At 45.6% G+C, this 22107-nt stretch overlaps 1 protein-coding gene across 1 annotated transcript in view; it reads right to left on the bottom strand.

The window, feature by feature from the left end:
- Window positions 1–15812: 15812 nt before the first annotated feature.
- The window catches only part of sh3glb1a (SH3-domain GRB2-like endophilin B1a), a 6379-nt gene continuing 84 nt past the window's right edge, over window positions 15813–22107 (bottom strand). Inside the window, exons 1-9 of the mRNA XM_015954921.3 lie at window positions 21863–22107; window positions 21380–21521; window positions 20847–20975; window positions 19620–19753; window positions 19250–19342; window positions 17539–17628; window positions 17338–17438; window positions 16903–17137; window positions 15813–16374 (exon numbers count right to left, since the gene is read on the bottom strand). The exon at window positions 21863–22107 is cut by the window's right edge and continues 84 nt beyond it. Of these exons, the coding sequence (XP_015810407.1) occupies window positions 16267–16374; window positions 16903–17137; window positions 17338–17438; window positions 17539–17628; window positions 19250–19342; window positions 19620–19753; window positions 20847–20975; window positions 21380–21521; window positions 21863–21925 (1095 nt within the window). The 5' untranslated portion in view covers window positions 21926–22107 and the 3' untranslated portion in view covers window positions 15813–16266. The remainder of the gene's footprint in view (window positions 16375–16902; window positions 17138–17337; window positions 17439–17538; window positions 17629–19249; window positions 19343–19619; window positions 19754–20846; window positions 20976–21379; window positions 21522–21862) is intronic.

Genomic DNA, 22107 nt, shown 5'->3' with positions numbered 1-22107 from the left:
TCACGGGGACTGAAAGTTCGAAGTCATGGAATGAGCTATCTATCAGCATGCCCAAGGGCTTTCCTGCCGGCAGGTGGATAGGACTCTGGGTCGGATTTTCGACCAACAAGTACGCAGAACGATTGTTCAGCTCCAAGAGTGGCGTGCCACAGACGGCTAAGTTGAGCTCCAAGAAGTGTGGTGATGGCTGGAAGAAGGCCTGTGTGCCTGGCAGCTTCTGATGCTTCATCAGAGTCAGACGAACAGGCACTCCTTTGACCAGTGGGGGCAGAACCGTGCTGGCCTCAACCACTGCACGGCAGGCCTGTGGAATGGTCTGTCCGGACAGCAAGTGTTCACGGCCTTCTGAGCGAGGCTCAGAGGAAGGTGTGGCCCGGGCCCAAAGGACTTGATTGCAAGTGTCCAGCTGGGCACCTAGTCGAACCAGCAGATCTGCTCCAATGAGTGCAGGTGGATCAAGCTGTGGTATGATGCTGAATGTATGTGTGAGCTGTCTTGCTCCAAGTTGGATAGTCAGAGAGCAGACCTCTGGCGCTTTCAGGAGCCTCTGCGGCCAAGTAGGTGACAAGAGCCGATGGCTACGTGTCACGCTGACCAGCAGGGGGTCCTTCTGACGCAGGTGTTCAAACGTCTGCTGGCTGATGGCTGACTTTTCCGACCAAAGAGCAAGGCGAGCATCTGAGATGTGGGTGCAGTTGATGGTGAGACCACCAACTATGTGTGGTGCATATGGCTGCAGGCTGACGTTCTTCAGCGAGCAGAGAAAAGATGAATGTGTGCAGAGCAGAGTTCCAGGAGCGGTTTCGTGCCTTTGCAGGCGGACATCGTCTGTGGGAGCCGTAGGGAGGGGCATGACCTTGGAACAAGGGTTTTGCGGCTCACTTATGCTGACTTCAAGAATGGAGGATGGTCGGCTGCTATCTGGGTTCCAGGGCTTAGGTGTGTCCACCTGGGCCCACAGTTGACCCTTCTGGCAGTCGATGAGGGGAGCTAGACGTTCAAGCAGGTCCTGACCAACGAGAAGTGGTTCAGTGTCTAGCTGACAGACATAAAACGGGTGAACCAGAGTCATGTCTTGGAAGGTGATGTCCAGCCACGCCCGGTGAGTGATACACTCCCGGGTCTGGGTGTAGCTGGTGATTTTCAGGTCACAGGGTTCTACCTGGACTGGTTTCCCGAGCGACCGCATGGTGTCAGACACGCGATGGAACAGTGTGGAGCACATCAGGGTGATTTCTGAGCCGGTATCCAGCAGAGCATCAACCTGTATGCATCCACCTACGTTGGTGCTACAGTACAAACGGCGAGCATGATCATGGTTTGTTAAGTCACCAAGGAACTTCAGAAATTTAGTATCAAGTTTCTCTGGGGGGTAGATTTCAGGAGACTCCTGTGATCTACCAGTAGTGTTCCCCCAGCTGATCAGGTAGGTCCTGGCCACGCTGGGAGGTTGAGCCACGCCTAGTCATGCGGACGTTGGCTCTGGGTCTGGCTTCTTAGAAGCAGACTTTGGTGCAGGGGTCTCATCTGCAGATCTCAGCTGTTCCTTCTGTTTAGCTAGGAACTGCTGAAACATCTCCTGGAGGTCGGCTTTGGTCAAGTACTCACCTGCGGACTTGTGTTCGGGACCTACCTGTGGGCGGCGCTCCTTAAACCTTCCACTGTTCCGACCTGCCTGCCGTTGGTTTTGGTTGGGCCACTTCCTGTCTGATTGTCCAGACCTAGGCGGCCAATCAGCACCCCCCTTCCCCTGTTGAGGAGATTGGGACTGCTCTCGCGGTTTAACAGGTCTAGGTTTAGCAGATTTTGGCTTAGTGGGTGGAGCTTCTGTGCCTTCAAGCTCCAAACGCGGCTCGGCGTCGGGAGCTAGGTGCATGACGCGGTGATGTGCGTCAGGCTTTTGGGGCTTTCCGCCGGCTTCCCAAGCCTGTTGAGCGTATCTCCTAATCTCCTGAGTTGTCAGTTTTTTCATCCGACAATACATTGAGACTTCGGATCGAACACACTCGTGCAGGTTGTGAATGAACAGGGATCTGAAGGCAGGGTCTTCCTCGAGCCCAGGGCCGTTTCGACCTTGGAAATAAGCACTTTTGAGTCGGCGATAATACTCTCTGGGGGGTTCGTTTCTCCCGTGTTTGATGGAGAAGGCCCCCATTGTAGCTGACACGGAGTCTGCATACGTGGCGTATTCATCCCTCAACGCTCGGCAGAGCGAGGAGTACCGATCTCGAACATCAGGTGGTAGAGTTTCCATGAAACCATGCACCGTTCTAGATGTGGTTTTCCAAATTAGCTTGAGCTTTTCCCTTGAAGAAGGTGCTGGAAGATCAAGCAGACAACGTTCTATCTCCCTGAGATAATCGTCAACGTTGGATTCATTGGTGTTAGGATCAAAGCGTTCTATGTCTTTAGCTAGCGATTCAATTTGACGTACACGGAGCCCTGACTCACGGTACGGCGCGTCATCCTCTGACTCTGACCCACGGTCTGTCTCAGAGGGCGCTGGATATCGCTGGTGTGCTCTGGGCTCCCAATGTTGACTCCTGGGACCCAAATTGGGGTCTGGCATGCTGTGGCGGGCTGCTGGCACGTCATGTGGGTGTCCTGGGAGGTCCTCCTCCCGGGGCACGTCTGCGTAATATGCTCTGTCATGCAGCTGGTTGCCGGCATGCCGAATACCGGAATAGCTAGGATGGGTGGATGGTTGAGGTGCAGGTGGAGGTGCATAACCCCAATCGGCACCTTGCACCCTTCGTGGACTGGGGGAGCGGTCTAAATAGAGGTGCCGCTCAGCTGGTCGACTTCTCACTGATTGAGAAGGCCGTGAAGATGAGGGTGGTGGTCCAACCTGGGGTTCGAGGGCGAACTGCCCTCGGCCCCTAGGTGGTCCTGAATGCCCTATAGTGTGTGTAGGGAACGGGGCCGAAGGTTGGGACTGATGAGCTTCATCTCTCCCCTGCGGCGTGCGTCCGTCCAGAGAGTCATGGTGTTTCCCCCCTTCCCACTGTCTGTTGTCATCAGCAGAAGGGGGCGGGGTCTCCTCCCCATCTTCCCCAGAATCGGTGCTGTCTTCCTCCTCGTCATCCTTCTGCCTTCCATTTTGCTGCCTTTCAGCTAGCATACTCTGGAGGTTCATGATCTCTCTATCATGTTGGAGTCCTCTCTGATAGAGGATCAGGGCTAACTTAGCTAAGTGAACCTGGATTGGTTTTGTACCATCCGGGTTTTCTATTTGATCGATTACAGCTTCTAGCTCGACGCTACGCTGTTCTTCAGTGAAATCCCTAGAAGGGTAGTCGGGTTCTCGAGCAACCGCGACCAGTTTGGGCAATATTTGTCCAGAAAGTAGGCCAGGTTCATAGTCGTGGGCCGCAGCGCCACCTGGTTGCTGGGAGTTGGTCAGTTCACTACTCTGTCCCTCCATTTAACAACCGAACCAAAAATAGCCTAGTAGAGCTTCTGCAGATAGCTCAAGCTGCACCTTTGGCAGCAACTGCTAGCTTTGTAGCAGAAAAACACTAAATTAACCTTTGTGCGCACAGGTTTTAGCGTTTTAAGATTGCACGGAATGCCGTGACTGACGCTTAAAATACTATTCCTTTCAGTATTTTAGCAAAAGCTGGTGCGTTGCCGTAGCAACGTCTTACAACACTTGCAGTGTTAAATATGCTAGTTATTCCTTCAGAATATTAGCAAACAGGGTGTTATCAGTCTTTGAGTGAAGGTTTCAGTTAGTTATAATAGCCACTGTGAGTTAAAGTCGCTAAATTAGCAGTTAATTCTAGCCTAAAAGGGTTAGTCAGAATTACTTACACACTGCACCTTTAATGAAGAACTGAATTTTAACCTAAAAGGTTAACCAGAATTAATTACACGTTGCACCTTTAAGGAAAAACTGAATTTTAACCTAAAAGTCAACCAGAATTAATTTACACGTTGCACCTTTAAAGAAGCACTGAGTTACTGGTGAGAGTTCGATGCAGCTTCCTGCTCAGCGAAATCAGCACCACTCTGTTGCTGGTTCAAGGCTGAACAACTGATTATTTTTAATTCAAGCTCTTTGGATTTATTTGTTTGTTTGTGCCGGATAGAAAGTCTCTGTGTATCCAAGCCTCACACGGGGCACCAATTAATGTTGGGGTTATTAGGAGCGAACAATTAGTAAGCTTCAACTTACTTTTGGATTCTTCAATAAATTCTGTAAATATGTAAATATTTACTGATTTATTAATTAATTAAGATATTCTTAGATATACGGGGCACCATTCCCCTTTAACCGGGGAAAAATTGAATCCAAAACTCTTATCAGTCTTTCTTGAAGTTCGTAGAATCCTTGGAGCAGAGACTTCTCTTCGACACAACAAAGCTACTGGAGACGAAAATCTGAATTTTATAACGTTTAATTAACAATTTGTCAAATGAACAAACAGTGGCATAAATGAATAATAACCATGTGATATAATAAAAGGATGTATATTCAAAATAATGTTCAAGGTGTTTGTGTGGTGTGTGTGAGTGAGTGTGTGTGTGTGTGTGAGATGAATGGGTCTTTGTTTCCCCAGAGTAGGTGGGGGGGAGTGAGCTGTGAGTGTGTGTGGGGCTCTTCCCCTCCCCTCGCATTCAACAGGAGACCTGGATGTGTAAAGTTTCCTACTTTCCCGAACACTTAGTGGCTTAGAATCACAGTAAAACTTAACTCAAACACTTCAAAAGTTAACAAACAACAAAAGGGTCACTTGTAAATTATTTAATCTAAAAGGAGTCGGAAGCCTGGCCAGAGCTGACGACTAAAGATATTAGCGATGATCAATAAGCAGTTTATTCTTTCAAAATGACCCAAAGGACGAATTGGGAGCGAAAGAGGAAAACACGAAGCTACTTTTTAAGCAATAGCGCGGTTTTATTGCTTATTCTGGACTATAGAGGAAACGGGAGAAGAAAAGGAGAGAAAAAAAATGAGTTTTCTGATCACCCGATGAGCAGCAAGGCGTCCCCGCTGTTATGATTTGACGGTTCTCCGTTTTTCTCCGCAGTTTTCAGCGTCATCCGTCGGTTTGATGCTTTCTCCGTTGTTTGGCTCCACGAGTGTTTCTCCACGGCTGGACACAAAGAGAACGAAGTTTCTTTTGTGCTGAGTTTGACAACTTACAGCGTCTCTGAGAGCTGAATGGAGCTCCGCTCGTTCCCAGTCAGGTCCCGATAGAGTTGAGTGTAGTTTCCAGCGGTTGCGTGGGCTCAACTTGGCACTTAGAGCTTCCGCGTGCTCAAGTTGACGGAGCGTTCGACAAGCGTGTCCTTACCGCCAGGTATCCTGGGCAAAAGAACGAGGTTTCTTTGTCTCATTCATGATTTATAGTCTTTGAAGTCGCGGGAAAGCTCCAAGCTCCCGCCTCCCGCAGATCGTGTTTCTGGTATCAGGCGGTGACGTCATCACAATGCTTCCGTGTGCAAAGCATCATGGGAAATGAAGTTTCTTGGCGCTGATGTGATTATTTGCTTTTCAGAGCAATTTAAGCACAGTCATTTTGGAGAAAATCACTGCATAGTAATTTCCTCATGAGGTCAGACCCTCAACAGGGTCATGTGACACATCAAACTTATTGGTAATTTCAAAAGAAAAACGATGCAGGTTTTAACACAACTTTATTCTTTCATGAGTTATTTACAAGTTTCTCTTTGTTCACAGCCATTGACATGTCGAAGAGGTTAACACACAAGGAGCCGATCGAAATTGTATTGATATCTGGTGAATGCAGTAACCGGGTCATTGCAGAAGATTTCAATGCATGACACCCTATGAGACCACCCATCTCCCATGCTACAGCTAGCAAACTGCTAGCTAAGTTTCATGAAACTGGTTCAGTGTTGGATTTGCCAAATTGTGGACGCATGAAAACTGTCACTAATGAAGAAACATCATTCAGCAAGAGCCCACATAGCACTCGACACGTCTCTGGAGAGCGGCATTAGTCGAACATCCCTTCGACGGATATTAGCTACTCACATTTGGCCCCTTTACAAACTCCAGCTACTGCAGCATCTCAATGAGAATGACCAAGATTGGCACACAGAATTTGCAGAATGGGCAAAACAAAAATTGGAACAAGACCCTCAGTTCACACATAAGATTTTGTTCAGTGATGAGGCAAACTTTTATGTGAATGGTGAAGTTAACAAACAAAACCACCACTATTGGTCTGACACTAACCCACATTGCATAGATCCCTCCAAGACTGTTGGAAGAAAAAAAGTGATGGTGTGGTGTAGTATATGGGGCACAAAGACAGTGGGGCCATTCTTCATCAATGGAAACCTCAAGGCCACTGGATATTTGAAATTGCTACATGATGATGTGTTTCCCTCTGAAGCTGAAGCTGGCATGTTCCTTGAGTTTTTCCAGCAAGATGGTGCACCACCACATCAAGGGTGTCAGGTCCGAGCATTCCTAGATGAACAGTTTCCTGGAAAGTGGATTGGTCGTCGTGGGCCAGTTGAATGGCCCCCAAGGTCTCCCGATCTGACCCCCTTAGACTTTTATCTTTGGGGTCATCTGAAGGCAATTGTCTATGGTGTGAAGATATGAGATGAGCAGCACCTGAAACTATGGATACTGGAAGCCTGTGCTGGTATTTCTCCTGCAGTGTTGCTATCAGTGTGTGAAGAGTGGGAGAAGAGGGTTGCATTGACAATCCAACACAATGGGCAACACATTAAACACCTTATAAGTGGTCAGAAACTTGTAAATAACTCATGAAAGAAAGAAGTTATGTTCAAACCAAGCACACCATCATTTTTCTTGTGAAATTACCAATGTGTTTGATGTGTCACATGACCCTCTTCCTATTGAAAAAACAAAGTTGGATCCAAAATGGCCAACTTCAAAATGGCCACAATGGTCAACATCCATCTTGAAAAGTTTGCCCCCTCACATATGCTAATGTAGCACAAACAGGACATTAACAGGGCAACAGAGAACATAAAACTGGAAATGAAGATGATCAGATTTAAGTGTGTGTGTGTGTGTGTGTGTGTGTGTGTGTGTGTGTGTGTGTGTGTGTGTGTGTGTGTGTGTGTGTGTGTGTGTGTGTGTGTGTGTGTGTGTGTGTGTGTGTGTGTGTGTGTGTGTGTCTGTTAGAATCCTCTGTAACTGTAACAGGAAATGTTAAAGCCGTACTAGATTGAGATGAGGATACACGGCTGAAATAGCAGCTGTGGCAGTTGTTAGCATCTGAAAGAACACTAGGACGGGTGAAAGAGGAAGTGTTTTTTCTTAGGCATGCTATCACTAATCTGATCATCTTTGTGAACTGGTACATGTTGCATTCACTTGGAGGAGTTCCAGAGAAACACATTTTTAAAAAAGGCAACAAGTAAGAGAAAAGGCTGTTTTGTGAACCTAGTGGGCTGTAAACCAGAGAAGATACAGTCACGGTCGTGTTTGATGTGTTCTAACTCTCAGCCAGACTTGTGGTTTCATGTCCATTTGCCTTAAATAACCCACTGGTCTAACACCTACAAGCCCTCTCGGGCACTTGCTTTTGCTTCACACTCACACTTACTAAAATGTCGACATTCATTTTAGGTCAAAGGTCATGAGTCAAAGGCTCTGGTGTTTCACTAATATAATAAAGGCAGCTTATTAGTTAACATGCTGTTTGCTAAACTCACTTCCTCCTAACTTACTGCTCTCATGACAAGCAGCCCTTTAGACTGGACTGACTGAAACGCTCAGTAAAAGAACATCAGGCTAAAACAGCTCAAGCTGCCTGTGAACGAGGGAGACAAACAGAGAACATGCTGTTTAATAAAGCTGCTGAAGTGTGTTTCTGTGTAAAAGCTGTAAATGACTTTCCGAGTGGCCTCAGTTCAGAAAAAAAAATGTTTATATGTGTTCACAATGATTGATGAGCTAACAGTTAGTTTGAGCACAGCCAAGACTAAAGCAGAATGCTGCCATCTTTAAACAGCTCCTATAGTGCCAAAATGACACGGTGGCTTAGACAACTTTCATTTATAAACACATTTAATTGGTACAAATATTAAGAAAAATGCTGCCAAACGTTAAATTTGTATCCTCAGGTCTAAACATACGGTTCTACTTATCCACTTTAAAGACACAACCACATCAGTGTGTGTTTGACCTGATTTCAAAATGTAAACACATTCATGAGTGTAGAAATGTCTTCTGCGATTGCTTTACTCCATATTATTCTAAATGAGCTTTCACACTCACTCACCTAGGCAGCGTTTGGAGTCTCCTGACATGCATGTTTTTGGTCTGAGGGAGAAAACATGCTAATTCCATGCAGAAAAGCTGCCGTCGGGATTCAAACCTGCAACCTTCTTGCTGTAAGGTAACAGTACTACCACCATGCAGCCTCACACAAATAACACAAATAACTAAATATACACCATCTGATGAAAGCCTTCCAAACATTTATAAAGAGAACATCTTATTAAACAAAATTGTTTGTCCGTTCTAGACATTTGCAGAGGAAAAAATAGTGGAAATACTTTTTGCTAAATAGTTATTTTCACTAATAAAACTTTTCTTGGGGATGATGAAAACATTCGCTTAAAAATAATTATTTATTCATCAAAGCAACAAACTGAAACAGTTGTCTCACTGAGATGAATTTTAGGAAACAGACAATTGGGTGAATTGTTGCATAAAAACACAAATTCATATTTAAAAAATATATTGGGTTGGTTCAATGTTCAATTAATGTTTTGTTAATCACAGACAGAGCAGCTACTGTGGTTCAAATTAAATTAAATTCTCCAGAAGGATGAAAAAGAAAAAAAAGTGGATTAAATGTTTTATTCATGCCAATCTGAGTGTCTGGCTTTAGAGAGAAAGACTTTTTTCGCCCTCTAGCGGACGTATGAAGTTACTACAATGTTCTCAGAAAGCAAAGCAAGACATAATACTGTATACGTATTGTGGTATATAGATATAGTATGTTGCCATCACGTTAAATGACAGATTACAAGTAAGTAAATTAAAAGTTTATTTAGAAATAAAAAATGTGAAAAAGAACTGCCTTTCTATTCGTTAATTTTTCTTTAGTTTTATTTGGTTTATTTTTTTATTCCAGTAGTTTAAAAATGTATTATTAAATCAAATGCATCCATTGCTTTCTTGTTTAAAACAAAAATTATTTAAAAAAACATTTAAATGTCTGAATATATGTATGTGTGTGTTTACTTGATGTAGTTGGGCACTTATTGGTCTTGAAATAACTAAATGAGTTTAATATTTGACATGTTTCATTTGGATTTGCAAGCTGGTCAAATTTTGTAACTAAATATGTTTATTTGATATTTCCTATTAATAGATTTATTAAATTTATTTTAAAAAATCACTAGGTAGATACAAATTCGCCTTTTCACCACCAGAGGGCGCATAATCTGATATTTTTGCAACGCTGTAGCTGGCTGTTGATAGTTCCTGCTTTAGCTCATTGATTTAATCTTGTTAAACACAATTACGGAACTTTTCGAGTTTTACGAAGTACGTAGTTTGTATAAGTGAAGACGTTGTGGTCTTTCCATTATCTAAACTGTTAAAGCCCATTTAACAACAGTAGAAATTTAAAATGTGTACGATTTATTTTGAAAGGCTATACAGGAAGTAATCAATTATGTCTTGTTTAACTTTATGAAAGCTGTAACAGCTTCTGTCCGCTAAAGGGCGGTAAAAAAAATTTTTTAAAGACATACTAAATGATTGAGTTCTTTGACTAAATGCTGTTTTCATGAAAATCACTTTTAATTTACTTGTAATGATATATTAAATCTTACATAGTATTACTTAAAATGTGTTGTTCGTTGTCTTCCTCCACTTATCCGGGTCCGGGTCGCGGGGACAGCATCCCAACTAGGGAGCTCCAGACTGTCCTCTCCCCGGCCTTCTCCACCAGCTCCTCCGGCAGGACCCCAAGGCGTACCCGGACCAGATTGGAGATGTAACCTCTCCAACATGTCCTGGGTCGACCCGGGGTCCTCCTGCCGGCAGGACATGCCCGAAACACCTCCCCAGTGAGGCGTCCAGGAGGCATCCTGACCAGATGCCCAGACCACCTCAACTGGCGATCCGGAGGAGCAGCGGTTCTACTCCGAGTCCCTCCCGAATGTCCGAGCTCCTCACCCTATCTCTAAGGCTGAGCCCAGCCACCCTACTGAGGAAACTAATTTTGGCCGATTGTATCCGCGATCTCGTTCTTTCGGTGATTACCCAAAGCTCATGACCATAGGTGAGGATTGGGACGTGGATCGACCGGTAAATCGAGAGCCTGGCTTTCTGGCTCAACCCCCTCTTCACCACGACAGATCGGCTCAGTGTCAGCATCACTGCAGATGCTGAACCAATCTGCCTGTCGATCTCCCGATCCCTCCTACCCTCACTCGTGAACAAGACCCCGAGATACTTAAACTCCTCCACTTGAGGTAGGACCTCTCCCCCGAACCGGAGTTGGCAAGCCACCCTTTTCCGGTCGAGAACCATGGTCTCAGATTTGAAGGTGCTGATCCTCATCCCAGCCGCTTCACATTCGGCCATGAACCTACCCAGCAAAAGCTGAAGGTCAGAGCTGGATGAAGCTAGGAGGACCACATCATCCGCAAAATGCAGAGACGATATTCTCCTGCCTCCAAACTCGACACACTCCACACCACGGCTGAACCTAGAAATTCTGTCCATAAAGGTAATGAACAGAGCCGGTGACAAAGGGCAGCATGGCGGAGTCCAACCCTCACCGGGAACAGGTCCGACTTACTACCGGCTATGCGGACCAAACTCACGCTCCTCTGGTAAAAGGACTGAATGGCCCTCAACAGAAAGCCACCCACCCCATACTCCTGGAGCGTCCCCCACAGGGTGCCCCTGGGGACATGATCATAAGCCTTCTCCAAATCCACAAAGCACATGTGGATTGGTTGGGCAAACTCCCATGCCCCCTCCATCACCCTTGCAAGGGTATAGAGCTGGTCCACAGTTCCACGGCCAGGACAAAAACCACATTGCTCCTCCTCTATCTGAGATTCAGCTATCGATCGGACCCTCCTCTCCAGTACCTTGGAGTAGACCTTTCCAGGGAGGCTGATGAGTGTAATTCCCCTATAGTTGGAACACACTCTCAGATCACCCTTGTTAAAGATGGGGACCACCACCCCAGTCTTCCACTCCACAGGAACTGCCCCCGATGACCACGCAATGTTGCAGAGACATGTAAACCATGACAGCCATACAACATCCATAGCCTTGAGATACCCAGGACGAACCTCATCCGCCCCCGGGGCTCCGCCGCTGTGTAGTTGTTTGACTACCTCAGCAACTTCTGCCCCAGAGATTGGACAGTCCATCCCAAGGTCTGGCTCCTCCTTGGAATGCGCGTAGGTGGGATTGAGGAGCTCCTCAAAGTATTCCTTCCACCGTCCGACTATAGCCCCAGTTGACGTCATCAGCTCCCCATCCCCACTGTAAAACGTGTGAGCGAGTTGCTGCCTTCCTCTCCTGAGGCGCCGGACAGTTTGCCAGAACCTCTTTGGAGCCGATCGATATTCTTTCTCCATGGCCTCACCAAACTCCTCCCACGCCCGAGATTTTGCCTTGGCAACTGCCACTGCTGCACCCCGCTTGGCTATCCGGTACCTGTCTACTGCCTCCAGAGACCCACAGACCAGCCACGCCCTGTAGGCCTCCTTCTTCAGCCTGACGGCTCCCCGAACCTCTGGTGTCCACCAGCGGGTACGGGGGTTGCCACCACGACTGGCACCGGCCACCTTGCGACCACAGCTAGCAACAGCCGCCTCAACAGTTGCAGAGTGGAACAAGGCCCACTCGGACTCAATGTCCCCCACTGCTCTCGGGACGCGGTCAAAGCTCTGCTGGAGGTGAGAGTTGAAGACCGTCTTAACAGGTTCTTCTGCCAAGCGTTCCCAGCAGACCCTCACTATGCGTTTGGGTCTGCCAGGTCTACGTAGCATCTTCCCCTGCCATCTGATCCAACTCACCACCAGGTGGTGATCAGTTGACAGCTCCGCTCCTCTCTTCATTCAGGTGTCCAAAACGTACGGCCGCAGGTCAGATGATATGACTACAAAGTCTATCATCGACCTGCGACCTAGGCTGCCCTGGTACCAAGTGTACCGATGGGCATCCTTATGTTCGAACATGGTGTTCGTTATGGCCAAACTGCGGCTTGCACAGAAGTCCAATAACGAAACACCACTCGAGTTCAGATCAGGCGGGCCGTTCCTCCCAATCACACCCCTCCAGGTCATGCTGTCATTGCCCACGTGAGCAAGGCCGGATTAACCATATGGGCAACTGGGCAATTGCCCAGGGCCCACGAACTCTAAAGGGCTCAGGGCAGCAAGGGCACGAGCAAAATACTGTAGGCCTATCTGTAATCTCCCGCTTTATATTAAACTAGGGTGACCGTACGTCCTGTTTCCCCCGGACATGTCCACTTTTCACTCTCTGTCCTGGCGTCTGGACTGGGGGTTCTTGTATTGATGAAAATGTCCAGCTTTTCATCCAGGAGCAGGGATCGAATTATGGGGGAGTTGGATATCCTACACATCCAGGGGAGCCAGAAAAAAAGTTTTCTACCTATATTACATCATTTATGGACTCTTTTGAGCAGAGAGCACAGAGAGCGGCACAGCGCGTTGTTGCGCAGCGCTCCAGACTGCTGCTTCCAGCGCACGGTCCAGTCTCAAAGTGGCACAACCAAAAAACTATAATTAGCACACAATCGTTCATGTCCGCACATGTTCTCTACTTTCTGTCTTATTTGTGCCTGAAGCGCTCTGCTACTGCGGAGCTCGTCACCTGCGCTGCGGTGATTTCACCTCACTGACGCAGCATCGAAAACGCGCTCTCCGCTTTGCGGTCAGGAGATCCCTTTGATCTGCTCAAAAGTAACTGATGAGGTGAAAAAGTAAGAATCCAGGCAGCAGATTTTCTGGAGAGTTTAGAGGAGATGCAGGAAGATGAGAGACAAAGAGGACAGGAAAATAGTTAAATAAAAACAAGAAAACAAAACAAAGTTTTGAAAAGTAAAATGTAGGTAGATTTATCTCCACTACACGTTTTTACCTGTATAAAACAATAAGTTATACACGTGTAATATTTATACATCTGATACAATTCAGGTCACCTTCAAAACTCTGTCACACACCCAGGGCCGTTTCAAGACATTTTGGGGGCCAAGGCAAAATGACCAAACCCCCCCCAACCCCCCCCCCCCCCCCCCAATAACTGGGCTCCCCAGAAGCCTCTGTGTAATCCATACCATCTCCAGTAGTGTTAGTTATACAGTGTTTATAAAAGCTCCTCAGACATCACTGACATGTTCTAATATTATCAGATGAAAAACTAAATCGTCACACATGCTGTCTCATCAGCTGCTTTTCTAAGCTTGCAAAAAGTAACAAAACCATTAGAAAGCCACTATTTGTGGATTCTCTGAAAGTTTCCATGGAGTGTGTGACAACTTAATTTTTTCATTGATCATATCGTCTAATCTCACAGCTGAAACAAGCATCCTTAATAATCTGTGCACAGGAAGCTTACCGATGCTGTAGTAAAACAAAAGGTATAATAATTTCTTATTAATAAAACCTTGTTACAGCACTAAAGCAGAAAAATGAGATTTTGCAATAAATATGCTAAACATTTACATATGAATTGTTTTGGAGCCCTTTTATTGGCAAAATCTGATATTAATTTAGTTCTTACAAAAAATGGGTCCCAACGTGGTTTGTGTGGCGTTGCCATAGTGTGACTTTTTTGGAAATGGAAATATGGTCACCCTACATTAATTAAACTGTCCACCCGAGCTTTTGCGCTGCACAGAGACGCTTCGCTGCCTATGACTGAACGTCAGTTGAGAGTCAGTCTCATGCAGACTGACCAATGAAGAGAGGGCCTCAAGTTAAGACCCTCTCCTCATTGGTCAGTCTACACGAGGTGGGTCAAAGGTTACTCTGGGCGGGTTACGTGATGTCAGGCATTCAAGTATTGAGTATATTTACTGCATATTACAGTAAAATATTCTGTATGTGACCATATTATGGTGATCCTTGGGTCGTGATGATGGGGCCCTTTAATATTGTTGCCCAGGGTACAACTAAGTGTTAATCTGGCCCTGCACATGATCATTGAAGTCCCCCAGCAGGACAATGGAGTCCCCTGATGCAGCACTATCTAGCACTCGTCCCAGGGACTCCAAAAAGGGTGGGTACTCTGAACTGATATTTGGCCCATAAGCACAAACAACAGTCGGGACCTGTTCCCCGACCCGAAGGCGCAGGGAAGCTACCCTCTCGTCCCCCGGGGTAAACTCCAACACACATGCAGAGAGTCTTGGGGCTAACAAAAAGCCAACCCCAGCCCTCCGCCTCTCACCCGGAGCAATTCCAGCAAAGGAGAGTGTCCAACCCCTCTCAAGGACTTGGGTTCCAGAGCCAATGCTATGTGTCGAGATGAGTCCAACTATATCTAGCCGGTACCGCTCAACCTCTGCCACAAGCTCCTGCTCCTTCCCCGCCAGCGAGGTGACGTTCCATGTCCCAAAAACCAGTTTTCTTGTCCGGGGATCAGACCGCCAAGGCTCCCGCCTTGGTCTGCCACCCGATCCACATTGCACCGGTCCCTTCATGTTCCTCCTGCGGGTGGTGGGTCTACAGTTGGATGAGCCCATGTATCCGGTTCGGGCTGGGCCCGGCCGGGCCCCATGGGCGAAAGCCCGGCCACCAGGCGCTCGCTCACGGGCCCCAACCCTAGGCCTGGCTCCAGGGTGGAACCCCGGTAACCCTCCGGGCCGGGTTCTCCAACTCTTTGTTTTAACGTCCATGAAAGATCCTGTGCTCCTGTGATGTGTTTTTATTTCATTAAACTGTGTTTACATAATGCTTTTACAAAAAATCCCCACAAATGTTGATATTTGCGTTTGTAAGAAAATTAAAAGTTAAGCTGCTTAATTTTGTTTAGGGCAACTTTTGCCTGTTGCCAAATATTAAAAAGATAATACAAGATAGTTCACTGCTAAGGACATCACCTATGGTTTTTTATTTCCAAAACACGGTAAACTATAAAATTCAAATCTTATTTAAGCTATTATCGGGTAGGTAAATGATTCAGTTTACTTAATGAAAGGTGATTGGAGACGTTTGCTTTAATTAGACAAAAACAAATAGGTAACGTAATGTAGCACAACACCGCTAATGTCACAGACTTAACGCAAGGGGGCGACAGTTTCCCTAAAAGCATCAAAATGCATTCTTTCCAACTCAACAATGTAACTGTGAACACAATAAAAAGCACATTAACTAAATATATCCTGTGATTTTATATTAAATACATGTTTTATAATATTTTATAAAAACTCGATCACTGAACTGGTGTATTTTAGTTCAGAACTTGGAGCCAACACAGGGTTCTTATTTTATATTTATTTTACACTTGCCCTCATTTCAGGTACACACAAAACAGCACATTTACTTAAATCTCATACAATGCAACAAAAAGTTTGAAAGCAAAATTCATAAAATTGAAATCTGAGATAAAACCAAAACATGTTAGTACGTCATAATAATGTTAATCTCTTTCAAGCATTAAAAAAGTAAACAGCAAGCTGAACAAGACCACAAAGTAAATATTGTGTTTTTTAAACGATGCACAGCTGATGAATTGAATCCCAGACCTCAGTGGATCTCCAATTATTCCATTCATAATATTTGGCTTCAACACTCAGAGGCTGAGTCTCAATACTGATGGGAAAGCTGCATATCAGAAAGGGCCGTATTACAACTAATAAACGTGCAAGAACAATGCTCACTTTCCAATAAAGTTTCACCTGACAGAAAAATGACAGCTGATTTATAGGATAATCACAACAGCTCCTCTAAATGATTATATCTATCAAAATAAGACTCTAATCGTGTCAAAATGAAGAAGTGCTTTTTTTCTTAAAAGTGTTTTTTAATCCAAGTGTCGTCGCTGAGGAACAACATCAGGTCACCATCTGAGATACGACTTGTAAACACGTTAAACTTTCTGGGAGATGTTCTGGCACATTTCATGTTGCATGGCAGCAAAAACAGCAAACAAAACAGACTTTTAGAAAGGCACGAAAAAGAGAATTAGGTCCATTTCTGCTCCTTTCTGCTGCGTTAATAATAAAAGTGAATGAGGAGACTGAGGTCCGTCCCTGAAACACTATAAATATGAGATCACAGCCAGTGGTGGTGGGGGGGTCAGTTGAGCAGCTCCAGGTAGGTGATCGGCACTTTGCCCTTCTGGTTTCCTCGCTCCCCCATCAGCCAGTCTGAATCCATACCTGGAACGCTGCTGACCGTGATCACCTGAGAGGACAGGAAGTGACCGGGTTTAGAGCAGCTTTACTCAGAAAACACCAACTCATGGTTGTTTTTCTCCAAAGTTACAGTTTTGCTGCTTTTATGAACATTTTTACAGGTGAAAGAAAATTAAAGGTTCATTTTCCTCAATTTAAATTCAGCGCTGAAGTTTCTGTCAGCAGATCCACCTGGACCGTCTCAGGTCTCACTAGTGAGGTTAGTGCCATTTATTTTAGTGTGTGTGTGTGTGTGTGTGTGTGTGTGTGTGTGTGACGATTATGTCACAGCCACAGAGCTGACAGGAACAGGAAGAGAAAACGTTCCACTGAGCAGAGGAACTTCAGCAGCTGGTATAAAAAAAACAAGATGAACGGATGAGAAAATAAAAACTTTTCACTCAGAACAGAAATTCTGTTTAATCTTTTATATATAAATAAAGATGAAAATAAACAAGATGAAAGATTTGGACAAAAGAACTGATGCTAATATTGTTTATTAATGCTCGGTGGAGGGGAGATTAACGTTTTGGGTCACCTCATCAGCCAGCAGGGAGAGCTCGCTGCTGCTGGCAGCGTCGTAGTCGTACAGAACTCGAGCTTTGCGGATGCCGTTGGAGCTACGCAGCTCGTTGAAGCCTCCTGACGCGGCGGCGCTGGGACGACCCGCGGACACGCTGGGCAGCGAGGCGGACACCGGTATGGTGGGCACAGAGACGCCGGCCCCGCCTGGCATGGAGGACTGGTTGTTGTTGCAGAACGATGAGGGGAAACTGTCAGGAGGAAGAGAGAACAGGAAACCACCATGAAGCTCTGGTGCTCATATGGACGTGTGAATCTGACGTGACCCCACATGACCTCAGAGTAGTTCTGATCAGACACCAGGAAGACTCAAAAACATCAGCTGGTCCTGAAGCTCCAGCGATGCCCATAAACCGCTCATTCTATCTAATAAAACCTGAGGGGTGCACACCTGCCCAGCTGCTTCTGCAGGTCCACCATGTACTGGTAACACTGGGCGTAGTAGGTGGTCTGGGCCTCCACAAAGTCATTCAGACAGCGAAGGTGGTGCGCCTGTAGATCCGTCAGAGAGCAGGAATCAGATCATTCAGCCTCCTGTTAGACAGGACTAGTCACATGATGGTGTAACTGGTCACATGATGGCGTTACATACGTGGGTGCTGCTGACGCCCTCCAGCAGCAGACGGGTGATCTCTGCCTGTCGGTCAAACTCACTCTGGGTCATTCTCAGCTCCTGCTCTGCCTGAGAGTTTAGAAATAAACTTTATTAGGTTTGTTCAGAAGGACAAAGACAGCCTCCATCTGTTTATGAATCTAATTAAGATTCACTTTCTCTAGATGAGTCAAAACAACAGGATGGCTGTGATGAGCAGGAAGAGACAGGAGGGGACAGCGAGGTCTAAAGCCGGAACGCCACTGGGATGAGACTGAGACGGATCACGTCTCCTGGTGTCTCCAGTCATCTGTAGGGTCAGTCTCCTGCTGTTGCTGGGACATCACGGCCCAGTGAGGTTCCAGCTTTCAGAGCAGCAGATGGATGAATGGATGATTTTAGGAACCATAAAGAGTCTCTGTAATCCAGACTCTTCAGGCGTTGCTTAAACACCCTAAAGCATCTTTAATATCCAACAGTAGCAAAGACCTTTACTGTTGGATTAGATGTGAAGTTCTGGCGTTAAAGATGGGAGGAAAAACAGAAACATGAAGATTTGGTTTTCAGGAGGGATCCCCAACCCTTTAAAAGGATTTGGTATCAAAGCTGAAAACTCTTAGAGACGAGATCATTAGACGAGAGGACGGCGGCCGTACCAGTCCTCAACACTGTTTACATTTAAAAAGAGAAGCAGCAGAGGAACCTGTGAGGACTTTTGGTTCCTGTCGGGGTCGTTCACAATGAGTTTTTTATGAAATATGATGTTCGTCATGGAAGAGACGGAGACAGAGCAGCTGTGTGTGTGTGTGTGTGTGTGTGTTCTCAAATCAAACATGACTCCAACATTCCACTCACCTCTGTCATTTCCTCTGCTCACATCTGCAGCTTTGCATTTTAAAAACAGTGACAGTAGTTAGAGCTCCAGCTGCTCACTACGTGTGTGTGTGTATGTGTGTGTGTGCATGCTTTAAGACACACTCTGGAAATATCCGGACTCTGGGATACCCAAGAGGTCTCCCCATCATCCCACTAAACCACCGTGTTTCTGCATCTTCAGAGATGATGTCATCATGACTGCGGTGTTAACCTCCGGACTAACAACCACATCTTTTGGTGTCACTTTGCCTCACATGACCTAACGTTTAATCATTCATAAATCTGGAGGTTTAAGGCAATTTACAGTTTATGCAAACAAGTAAAGGCTAAAAAACAACATTTGGCCTTTAATGAAACAAAACAAACATCCAAGCGTCTCAGTCCTGGTTTCTCCTGACAGCGTTAGATACAGCACCGCTGGAACCAGGAGACATTTAAGGGAAACCTCAGGACTAATAATCCACAACAACACCTGGCGTATGACAGATGTTTACTGACCAAAGCTAACAGAGTCTTAGGGCAACGCAAACCAAACCTGAACTGTCTAAAGGACACGAATGAAGACAAGCTGCTCATGACAGGGAGACACCAACTGTCCAACAAATAAGGAACTTCTCACCAGAGAGAAAATACACCGATTGTGCAAGCCAGCGCGCGTCGTGACTCTGACATGCTACAGCTAAGCTATAGGTAGGCTACACATGTTTCTGAAAGCTCGACTCTGCTGGTTGAAAACACAGCTGTAGAATTAAAAAAGACGTGTGTGTGTGTGTGTGTGTGTGTGTGTGTGTGTGTGTGTGTGTGTGTGTGTGTGTGTGTGTGTGTGAGGACTCACTGCAGCTCTGGCATCAGGCATCCGGGCTTTCTTTAACCTGGTTTTAGCTGCATCCAGATCCAGACGTTTGACCTGCAGCAGCTTTCTCTCTTTCTGGACACAAAATAATCAGAATCCAACATTTTACATAAAGATTATTATTATATATGAAACATCTGTGTTTCTAAATAGAAAAAGCATGAAGAGATTTTACAGATATTCTCTTCTACCTCTTTAATCCATCTCTCTTCCAGCTCCATCTCTAAACATTGATTATAATTCTACATTTATGAAATAAGTAAAACGGTTTAAACTGTTTCTGAACTCTGGTGTTTTGGGTCTCATCTGCACACGTTAGCGTCGTGGATCAGCTCCGGATTAACCAGCTCACCAGGATGGTTTTGAAGTCGCCCTCTAGAAAGTTTCTGAAAGGCGTGAGGAAGTTGAGGGCAGAACTCTGGATGAACTCCCGCTCAGCTCCACCGATCTGCTTCTGCGTCTCGCCACATTTTATCAGAGCGTTTCCTGTAAGAGTCCGCAGCAGAGACAGGAGCTCACCAACATGAGTCCAAACCCAGGACTCGACCTGGAGCTCCGTTACGGTAACTGTGGTCATCGGACACAGAGACTGAGTCATTAGCCTGGAATAACTGGTCTGGGGCGGATGTTGCTGTGCTCTCCAAACGTCTCAATGAGCCGTTATGAAGTTATTAAGCTCAGCAGGCTAAGACAAAGAAGTTGCTAGTTGCTAGGCAACAGAAGAAATTTCACAAACCTGGCTGAAACCCTTTGTTTCCTTCATCCTGTCACATCAGGTTTATGCAAGGTTTCCCACTGGAGACGGGTACTGGGAATTACTGGTTTCTCTGTTTAAAGCAGCTTTAGGAAGCTTCGCCTCATGAACTGGAAGTGTGTTTGTGTAAATAAACCTTAATACTCCTGAGAACGTCCACAGTTACACAGAATAAACCCCATAAACTTTACCAACCACTAAAAGATACAAAAACTGTCATCAAACTGCTCACAAATAGCCTCCTGAACTGGCTCTTTTAGGAGAAAGAGTTTAAAATCCACAGGACTGATGAGCTAACAGCTAGTGAAGTTAAGACAATGGCGTTTTCTATCCCCTTAATCAGCTCAAATCGCCTGAATTACACAGCAGTTCATGCAAATGTGATTATATAAACCTCCATGCTGTGGTTATTTATATGGACGATTGTTAAGGGGCGTGAGGGGGCCGATTCCAGGAGAAGTTTCTAAACATTTCTACTGAAGAAAACTATGAAACACAAAAATGGTGGGGATGGTTTATGAGGATGGAGAGGTTTTTAATCAGCAATTGACTTTAAGCATCTTTTACTTGAACTAGCTGTTAGCTCATCGCTCCTGTAGGATGTTTACATTATTTCTCCAAACAGAGGCTGTTCAGCAAGTTAGTAATTATTTTTTAAATGATCCACAGCATAATTTAAAAATAGCTTAAATGTCCCTTTGATGTTGATTGAAATTAAAACAGATGAGTATTTTTCTTTAGATATACATTTTTTTTAAATTCAGACTTCAGAGTGGTCACCTTAAAAGCTGCCATCAGTGGATCAGTCTCCAAGGTAACACTCACCATAAGCAGCTCCAGGCCCAAAATCATTTCCAGAGTCAATCAGAGTCTGGCCCAGCAGCTCGTGGTTGTTCATTCGTGTCGGGACCTTCTTCTCCAGCTTCTCATACAGAAACTCTTCCAGTCGGACATCTAGAGATCACAACAGGATAAATTAATTATAAAGTCATAAGACAACCATGAGGGAGCCACTTACAATGTTCCCGGGACTGTCATCCTGGATGGCTTTACTAAAATCAGTCACAGCTGGTTTGTTTAGAGCTGCAACCTCACATGAAAGAGGATTAACAATCACAGTCAGATTATCTGATCTGTGGTATGTTTAACGTTAAACAGAAAACAGACTCCCTGTCAGAAACGTGCACAGATGGCCTGTGTTTTTTTGGGGCTGTAGTGATATGGCATCACGGTGTGAGCTGTGGTGGACGCACAGCTGAGCTCACACACCTCCCCATGACATGCTGGGGTGTGTTTTAGTGTGTGTGTGCAGCTCCTAATCTGCAGCCATCTCTGGGTCAGAATCAAGGGGTTCTTACTCGGGTTGGGCTGCAGTAAGACCTCAGTCTGCTTCATTATCTTCTCCGTCCATGCTTTGGTGTTTTCAGCTCTGACCAACAGGTTCTCCAGGTGGGCATCCAGCTCTGTCTTCTCAGCTTGGCCGAGTTTCTCTTCTGTAAACTGACAAAACAAACACGTTTTTATTTGTCTGAACGGACAACTACTCAGAAAACTGAAATGTCAGTAAAGGCGTCATGATGCTAGCTGGTTAGCCACAGCTGGTCACACAGGTTCATGGCAGCTTTCTGAGGCCTGTGGTGTTGCTTCTCCTGCTAAAAAGCGGGCATTAGTTGTTGGTTAGAAACACAAAGCAGTGTAACAACAGCTAATGTAGCGGAATTAGCCTGAGGAGATAACAGGCTGCTCAGCTAACCCAACCGGTTTACAGCAGCGCTAACACTTGCTAGCCCAGTGAAGCTTCAGCTAAAGTTAGTTAGCAACATCACAACAGTTTAACTTACTTGTACCGCGCGGCTCAGGAAAGTACCGGCGTCTGCGGCTAACCGCTTTACATTAAAGTCCATGGCGTAGTGATGAGAATACACCCTAAAACAACAACTAGCCTGTCTCCCTCTCAAACTGCCATTCCTACGGAAAATGTAACAGAAGCGTCTACTCTTCTTTTTGGTCAGAGTTCCACCCAGCTGTTGGTCCAGACAAAGATAGTACACGTTCAAGATAGTTCCTGGCGTCGCCCCACTCTGAC

Source organism: Nothobranchius furzeri, chromosome 7, assembly GCF_043380555.1.
Source record: "Nothobranchius furzeri strain GRZ-AD chromosome 7, NfurGRZ-RIMD1, whole genome shotgun sequence".
NCBI classification, from domain to species: domain Eukaryota; kingdom Metazoa; phylum Chordata; class Actinopteri; order Cyprinodontiformes; family Nothobranchiidae; genus Nothobranchius; species Nothobranchius furzeri.
Note: the sequence above shows the minus strand (reverse complement) of the source record. Positions and strands in the feature narration are given on the sequence as shown.